This window comes from Sinocyclocheilus grahami, unplaced genomic scaffold, assembly GCF_001515645.1.
Source record: "Sinocyclocheilus grahami isolate Dianchi unplaced genomic scaffold, SAMN03320097.WGS_v1.1 scaffold40.1, whole genome shotgun sequence".
NCBI lineage: Eukaryota > Metazoa > Chordata > Actinopteri > Cypriniformes > Cyprinidae > Sinocyclocheilus > Sinocyclocheilus grahami.
The window spans coordinates 666,345-675,609 of NW_015505219.1; the positions used below are offsets into that span (position 1 = coordinate 666,345).

Genomic DNA, 9,265 nt, shown 5'->3' on the forward strand with positions numbered 1-9,265 from the left:
GATGAGCTTTGTAAAAATCGACGCATTTCAAAAAGTCAGGGCATAGAGGAGAAACAATAATGTACAGTATGTGGAAAATAATGTGTTTTTTTTACTTTAAACGGCATAAACACATTTCATTACACCAAATACACAAAATAATGTTATTTTTAGCAGCATCATATGACCCCTTTAATCAGTAGAATAGTTTTGTTACTTAACAGTTACATAACTTCAAGAAGAGCAATGCCATTTTGCCATTTGAAATTTGTAATTAAACGGATAACTATTCTACATTTCTTTAAAGATCCAAATATGATATTTGTGGTACAGTCTTCCGAAACACATTTTAAAAATGATATTCAATCTGTTTTGACATATTGTGAGCATAGACAAAATTGACAAATTATGGGCATCCATATTTTCTAAATTGTTTCTATTTTTAAAATTTTCATTGAATTAGTCTAACATGGCATATTCTCTTTTGTAATTAAAGCAAAATAACAACTGTCCAGGGAATCACAACTTAAGCATTGGTGTTAGCATTAAATGTAAATATAGAATTCTCTTACCAGTCCCAGGTCGCCCCATGATGATTTCTTTGCATGGCACAGGATGCAAGGTCTCTGTGGAAAGTATGAGCGGCAGCAGGGCAGTAGGAGCAGGGTGACAAGGGACAGGCTGCTGCAATGTCACTTGACCACTCTTCTCTTGTCGCCCTCCATCCCCCACACCAATGAGACCAGGCCCTGGGACAGGGCTAGGCACTGATATGCAGGCTAAGGTGGCGCTGGATTGTGTAGGTAGACCTGCAGGGATTGGGTTTTGGATGGAAGAGGTAGTAGACACTAGAACAAGAGTTGAGGTGGGATTCTGCAGTAAGACAGATCCATTAGTGGAAGCAGCGTTAATTGGAACAGGAACATGTAATCCTGTCTCTGAATGTACACCAGTTTGGCTGTTTTCTGTGGAACTGGTCCTGTCCACCTCTGCAACTCTAGTCAGTGGCAGTTCTGTAAACTTTATTAAAGGAACCTCAGGATTTCTCACTATTACTGGAGAGTCTCTCAGAGGCTGCTGGGAGACTGTACATTGTGAACCTGATTCTAAGAATAGGGGAGAAGCGGGTGGGGAAGAGACAGTAGTTGAAGTCAGTCTTTGGGGGTGTGTGACAGTAGTGGTCTGAGTAGAGATAATGCAGAGACTTGTTACAAGAGAAGGGTCCCGACAGCTTTGTTCCTGATCGGGTTTGCCATATTCCTGCAACAGAGGAGCTGGAGGAGGTGGGGCATCCGTCCTGCGTTTGCCTGGGCTCATAGGTACAGTGAAGGTTAGATTAGTGTGGAAGGATGGCACAACACCAGACAAGTGTCTGTCTTTCTCCCTCTCTGTGCCTCCTGTTCCATGTTTTGGGACACCACTGTTGGTACCACTGGGGTGTTTGTGGCGACGAGGAGGCAAAACTGGAGAGGCAGTAACAGGACTGAAATTTGCAGGGTGAAAGCCAAAAAGTGGCGAAGCTGATGGGGAAGGTGTAGGTGAGAATGGGGACTGATTTGAAATCGGTGAGAATGAGGGTGTTACAGACCTTGAGCCCAGCGATACCAGCATAGTTGCAGCTTCACATTCATCAAAGTCAAAACGAGAGAAATCTTGAGGAAGCAGTGATGGCAAGCCAAGACGTGGACGTGAGTCAGTACCTCGGCTGCTTGTCTCACTACTGTCGCGAGAAGTCTCATCCCAATCAAATTCACTGCTAGCCCGACCCCGCAGATCTGAAGGGGTCACAGTCCCTGAGCTACTCTCTCCACCTCCTCCACTCCCTCTCTCTCCCACTGCTCCCTCCATTTCTTTGGTGCGCATGGAGAGGTGACGAGAACAGTAACCCCGACGCTGGGACTCTTTCATGCAGCCTTCTCGTGAGCACAAGCGGCGCCACTGCTTCCCATTGAACTTCTTACGGATTCCATTAGGGGTACAAACCACATCGCCTTTCTTGTATTTCTGTTGGGCAGCTGACAATGGTGTCCTTGATCTTGAGGAAGAAGCAGAAGATGAAGCAGAACTCCCTGGAATTGGGGTGGAGGTCTGTGAAGGTGTAGGAGTCTTTTCTAGAGGTGTCAGAGAACCCCTGGAACTGGGGGAAGGAGGCACAGAGGGTGGTATAGGGTGAGAGGTCCCCCCATCAGACCCTAAAACTGCAGGTGAAGGGATGGGCTGTGGACTTCCTAAAGAAGTCCCGGCAATGCCTTGCACCACTGTAATGGGACTTGGATACCCAGGAGGTTTGGAAAGAATTTGTCTGTGCTGATTAGGCACACTTGCTTTTGGTCCCCCTGAGACTACGGGCCCTCCACCATCTCTGAGTGGTGCCATGTTAAGCCGCAAAACCTCCATGTCCACCTCTGGAGTCTGCAGTTGCTTTCGCTGGTGTTCTCTTTCTCTAACTCTTTCCCTATTCCCAGTTCCATCATCCTCCCTCCTAGTTGCTAAACTAAACATACTGTTCGCTACCATAACAACTGCTGGTGAAGTGGAAGATGAAATATGTGTGCTTCTTCCATAGTGATGAACCCCTGTGTCTGGAGAAGGGAATCTGCAGTTCTCCCTGGAAGGGCCTGCACTTACTAAATCCATTCCCTCACTTAACTGACAAAGCTCTCTCTCCACTTCTATCTCCTCCCTGTGCTCTCTCTCCTCCTGTTCTTTCTCTCTCATAACCCCATCCCATGGCGGAACAAGGAGGCGCAAGTTCTGGCGAGTAACCCATACATTCTTTGTACTTGATATCTGTTGCATCTCCTCATTGCTGCACCTTTCTTTCTCCTGATCCAATTCCTCCTGCAAAAGCACCATGTAGGGGCAAGCTAAATGAAAGTCTACCTGAGCAACCACACCTTCTCTGTACCACTCTTTACCTTTATCTCCTCCATAAGGCACACACACACGTGTCCCAACCGCCACAAGTTCACTTCCTGGGGGTGGGGCATCTAAAATGAGGTCAATGGGTTGGTGTGGGCGACTTACTAATGTATGAAATGGATATGAGAGCAGTGTCCCCTCCCCATTAATCTGCAACTCTACATTCAGCTGCTCTCTACTGGACCCACGCACCACACCACAGAAAAAAACATATTCCTTGATCAGCTTCTCATCTTCCTTTAAATTAGTTCTTGGTCGTCTACGTGCTAGCACCCTTTGGTTTTTTAGTCCTTTAGCTAGTGCTTCTGCTATTGTTGCAGACCCTACCTGCTCAGTTTGTATGTGATTGGGGGACAAGAGGACAGACAGGGTTGAACTGTTGGAGAGGTTGAATCTTCTTGGCGCTCTTACATGGTTCCCTGAATTTAGCTGCACACAAGAGGGCTCAACTACCTCCAGATCCACAGAGTGTTCACTGGCTGTGTCTGTGGATGATGAGCGCACAGAATTTGGAGCTTGCTCCCCATATCCATCTACTTCCACCATTTGGACCACCTTTTCTCCTTCGGAAGGCACCTCACTTTTCAACATATCACCCTTAGTTCTATCTCCTTTTGGAGTTTCTGTGCTTGCTATTTTCCACATTTCTCTCCTGTTATTCACACTATTATCCAGATCAGAAATATCTGCTATCACTAAATCATTTCTGACCACAGGAGTAGTGCTCTGAGAAATGGAGTTGTGTGGAGAATTTAGATGGTTGCTATGAATAGTGAGTTGAGCTACAGGGGTCGAACTGATGGGAGAAGTACTGGAAGCTTGATGTTCATACATGTATTTCTTCTTGGGCACCCTAGCTTTGAAAGTAGCTGTTTTTCGACTGGAGGGTGTGGTGGAAGTGTGGTTGGCACTCAAAGAGTTATTTTTATTTAAACTGTTGGCTGTAGTATTTGTGTTTTGTGTATTGCTAGCAGTGCTGTTTGCATGTTGGTTGCTACCTTTATTGTTTGTGCTAGTAAAGTTTTGTGTGTTTGTGTTACAGATGTCTGTGCTATTACTATGTGAATTTTCATGTGCGTTGCTGGCTATTTTGATTGAGTCTGTATTATCTGTTAAACTGTTAGTATTAACGTTCCTGGGGCTTTTTGCCTTATTCACTATTACTGCATTCCCTTCAGATTTTGATGTTTCCATTGTCCTTTCTTTTATTTGCTCTTTTAACCCCTCACTGTTTAGGAAGTTGCTACTCTTGATATGGTTGTCCTGAGAGCTATCTTCTTTGGATGGAGTGTATTTCTGGTGTGAAGGTCCAGGCGGTGTTGTCTGTGAATGTTCTTCAAGCTTGCCCACTCGTTTTCTTGCTCCTTTTGCTCTTGTCGATAAAGGAGAGCGTCCTCTCTGTTTCTTTGGTGGCCTCATCTTTTTTAGTTTGGCAACTATTTCTTTCTCCCCTTTTTTTCTTCCTTCTTTTCTCTTGTTTAGTTGGCTATTTTGAGGTTTCTTTTTCTTTTCCTCACAACACCCTGGAACAAGAAAGACAAAAAGTGAAGGAGAAACAGATAAATACACATTTCCTTGTTGTCAGTATAGAGTAACTGGGAAGATAGTGCTCCATGTGTATGAATGTGTCCAAACAGTAACAGTAGTGCTGTGTACACACACACAAAACAAATCTAATGTTTATATTTAAGCAGATGATTAGATATCAACGTTATTCAAATACAGAGTAAAAAGGCTACCGCAAAACAGCAGACCATGAGTGTGCTTATGAATAACACAAGAAAGTTTCACATGCAACAACATTTACAACGAGGAAACCTTCTGAAAGCTACTTTTCTGAAAATAAGGCTGGATGATCAAAATGTATTAATGTACAGTTAAACTGCTTTGATTTTTAAAACAAAATAATCATAATGCTTGAAAAATCTAGTCTATCAGAGTGGCATGTTTTAGCTGACACACAACTTAAGTAAAAAAAAACAAAAAACAATTTAAAAAACACTTAAAATCAAAACACTGTTAAATGTCCTGCATGACATTTTAAACGAATAGTCAATAAATCATGAGTAAATGTAAAAATTATGTGTCCTTGTCACCCTCTCAAAAAAACTAGATGAAAATAAATCCACCATTAAAAATGCCTGAATTTTATTCCAAAAGCAGGATAACTGGATTTGACAGCACATGGCAGGTTTAAGCCCTGGATTTTGCTGCATTAGGCAAGAGAGTGGCTACTCTTATTCATGTTGACTGCCATGCCAATAGATAAACAAATTTTGCATATATGCCTGTTTTTAAGTGCCTTCAAATAAAAAAAGTGTCAATATGATGTCAGTATATCTGTATACTTTCACAGTCTAAATAACGATAATGATAATTTGTCAGAAGTGCGCACTGTAGTGTATGTCCTATAATGTAAATATATGCCAAATCAACAATCAATGTGTGCATAATTCATTGTGTCTCATGATTGTGATTTTTGTGTGATTATACGTATATCTCACAATAAGAAGTCTGCGTACATCAAAATTATGTGAGGGGGATCCATAGCACCCAAGTGCATATCACAGATTGGGATTCTGTGGGCGCCCCTGTGTACTTCTTTTCCCATACCCACATTACATAATACACACAAAACAGACATATTTAGCATCTGCTGTCACACTGCAATACACAAACATGAGGAAAACCAGGCTGAGATTTCAGAAGGAAAAAACTCAAACATTCACTCCTCTACACATAAAAAGCATTTTAAGCCAGTCTCCCTTTCCCAGTCTGTCCTTATTCATTAGTACACACAAACACTTGTGTGAAATCACACTCCTCTACACTCAATTTCTCACTCTCTCTACTATTCCACACTCACCCACTCACAAAATATGTGCAAACAGACACTCCCACACAAACAACACACGCACAGGATTTTCCTGTGAGAGATGCAGGCTTTAAAAGGAGAATTGGGGAATTCTTTGAGTCATTCCAAGAGACACCCCACCCAGCGTTTCTACTGACCTTAAACTGTTTATTTGCAATGGAGAGAGATTTCGTTCCTGGTTACTGCATGGAATATTATACAGAAAACAATGTTATTAGGCTTAACTCCAAATTCAGGATCTTTACATCACATTATAAGCAACCTGTCTCTGAAATTTCAGAAGATATGTTTGCGAGAAGGTTTTTGAAATGGTTACCGCATGTTATTTTAGTAATTGCAAAACAATTTTAATGACTTAGATGCACGTATCAAAACAAAATATACGAGTCAGCATAGTACCAATAGCCAAACAATCAGGCCAAAATTCTAATTTTTTTCTGACCTCAGCATAAGTTAGTAATTTAATATCATGTTTTTCCATTGTATTCCCCCTGATGGGGAGTCAGAAAGTCTTGGCAATGTTAAAACCATAAAGAAAGTGTGAGTGTCTTTTTTGGCAGGGAGGTCAGAAAATAAATAATTGTAAGTAAATAATGGCAAAAAAATACCTAAGGGCCAGACCTGATCCACACACTAAGAACATTTCAAATAAAGTAATTAGGCCTATGCCGTAAAGAACCTATGACTCATACTACATGATCGATCTTCAAAAAGAAGAAGAATCTGCCACAAATTTTGCTGTGTTCACTGGCAATTTCACCTCAATATACTGCTTTACTACACATTTCAGTAAATTCACAAAAACTATTTTCACAATAAATTATATAGCATACAAATCATGGTGTAAATCGGAGCTACAGTTGGTTGTGTATCACATGGTTGTGTAATTTGCTAACATTATTCTAGAGGTTTATATTCAGTTAGAGTCACCCAGCATACCAATTAAATTGAATGAAACAGGAAAAACAATAAAGCAAACACACAATAAAGTCTGTAAATAAGTGAGGGGATAAATAACATTCATGTTAATAAATATTGTTCTAAAAAGTTAAATCATAACTGCAATATCCTAAGCAATAAAGCTATAATATGATTGTAAGTGCATCATAATCTTTTACGCTATAAATCCTGAACATGTTGTGTCTTCCTTGTCCTTAGTCTATTAATATATGATAAGCGTAGTTGTTTCTTAACTGATGTAGAGCCAACATGACCCTTAAGTTTGTATTTAATTTAGTACTGCAAATGATTTTTCAACTTCTTGTTTATGGCTAACAGAATTCAACGAATTATGCCATGATCTGAAAATTTATCACAGCAATTTGAAATATACCATGATCATATATAATCTTCTCAGCCGTGAAGCTTAAGCATGTTGTTAAAAAGTGTTGCAACGTTTGCATAAATTCAGAGATCCCTGCAGCTTCTAGAAATTCCTGCTCAGGAAACTGAAAACACCGTGGATGATGTCAAACTGCACAACCTAATCTAGAAAACACATTACCCTTTTACTTGAACAATCCACAAAATCACTATTAGCGGAAGCTTTACTTCTCATGAATTTGAACCACTGATAATTACCAGGAAATTGCATTTGATATTTAAATTACTATCATCTCAGGCCTCCTTTGGTATTTCATCTGGAAGAATTTTGCTTTTCAAATATGCATTAACTAGATTAAATCAACATGCTACTAGATACTAGATACTAGACTACTAGTGATACTAGAACTAGCACTAATGATGTAATACCACAAGTTAGTGTAAATGTTGTAATCTATTTCATTGCTTAGATATCATTCAGCCTTCAAAAAAAATAAAAGAAATACATGGAGTAATAAGTTCATATCTAAATATATATATATATATATATATATATATATATATATATATATATATACACCATCCCTTAATTTCTAGACTGAGAATTATTCATTCAATTAGTAGTTACTAAGTACCCAAAAAAGGATTCTTTCAAATATGTTATAGAATTCTAGACTAAATAATACAGGAATCACACACAAAAAAAAAAGAAAACATGAAACCACAGCAATCTGTGATATGCATCTATATGTTAAATGATGAGATTAACATATTTGGAAAATAATTATATTACAAACGATAAACTATATAAAACATTCAGATGCAACAACAGGCGTGCAAAACTACACACACGCATGCACTTTCAGCTAATCCTAGGTCCACTTCCCGTGACTGTGACAGCTCTGACTCCTATGTATGTGACTACAGCTGGTCGAACGAAAGCCTCAGCATTTTGGATATTAGTATGATACCTGTATTAAAGGTCTAACTAAAGCAAGAAAAACTCTGACGTCAGTCATATGACAGGAGTCCAATCCAAGCACACACTCTGTTTTCAGCTGAACCGTTGCTGTTTCTATACGAGTCTATGTGAACATCGTTGTAAAACCTGCCATCCTCGTCCTCAGGCCAGCAACTGCTGTTCATTACAACCTTAATCCACTTCAAAACTATAGAAACACATACACACTTGACTTAATTGATATATGGACAAGATACTTTCAGCTGTCACTGAACAACTACCTTGATCCTAAAAGGTCAAATGATTTATTTCAGAATTAATAATAAAAATTTCCTATTTATAAGGTTCAACAAATCCATTTGTTTTTCCTTTTCACTTACAGTCATTATGCACACATGCTTTAGCTACATTTATTAAGGTGACTCAAATGAGCCAGAACATATTTCAGTTCACCCAGATTAAAAGGTGATATTATAAATGTAATACTGAGTGTTAAGCCACCGTGATTAAGAGCAATATTGCACAATGATCAATTTTTTGTAAATGTAAAGCCTATTATATGTGCGTCAGACACCAATGCCAAGCACAAACACGCAAGATCACACATACACACACACACTGCTGACGGTGAACCAGTTGTCAATGGAGCAACTGCTTGTGTCAAAGACTTTGCTCAAACCAAAACCCAACCATACATCTATACACCGTTTCCCCTTAGGGGTCAATAAAGCACCTATCATATATATTCAGACTGATGTGTGACAGGGTAACAGAAAAGGGGGACACAGATTCACACGCAGTTGTGATGCCAGTATGCCAGCCTGTCACACTACTCGGATTTAATTGGAGAATAAGTCTTACAGTGCATCGCTCCACTGCAGTGTTACGAAGCAAAATAAACATGCAAAAAAATTGCGGGTTACCAAATAAGCAAAACAACAAAAACAACCCACGACAGTGCCTATACACCAATGTGTGCGATTTTCAAGTCAACGATCTGCCCACTCCTCACAACACATTGCGTATCAACACTGATTTTGTGCTCATTCACAGATTGTTCTGCAAATGTGCATTCTGGGGGCATACAGAAGGGTGCAGGGCTGCAGCAGTGCAGTGTTGTGCAGCTCAGGGGCATGCATGGGTGCTATGACTTCCTTCCTCCCCAAGGCCGACCATTTCCAACTGTATTACCTGCTTTATTTGGA

The 9,265-nt window shown here is 40.0% G+C and overlaps 1 protein-coding gene across 5 annotated transcripts in view; it reads right to left on the reverse strand.

Moving 5' to 3' along the window:
- The window catches only part of LOC107582035 (protein capicua homolog), a 42,490-nt gene that overhangs the window by 27,477 nt on the left and 5,748 nt on the right, over positions 1–9,265 (reverse strand). For all 5 annotated transcript variants that reach the window (XM_016267729.1, XM_016267732.1, XM_016267727.1 and 2 more), the window contains exon 2: positions 552–4,424. In XM_016267729.1, the coding sequence (XP_016123215.1) occupies positions 552–4,320 (3,769 nt within the window). In that variant the 5' untranslated portion in view covers positions 4,321–4,424. The remainder of the gene's footprint in view (positions 1–551; positions 4,425–9,265) is intronic.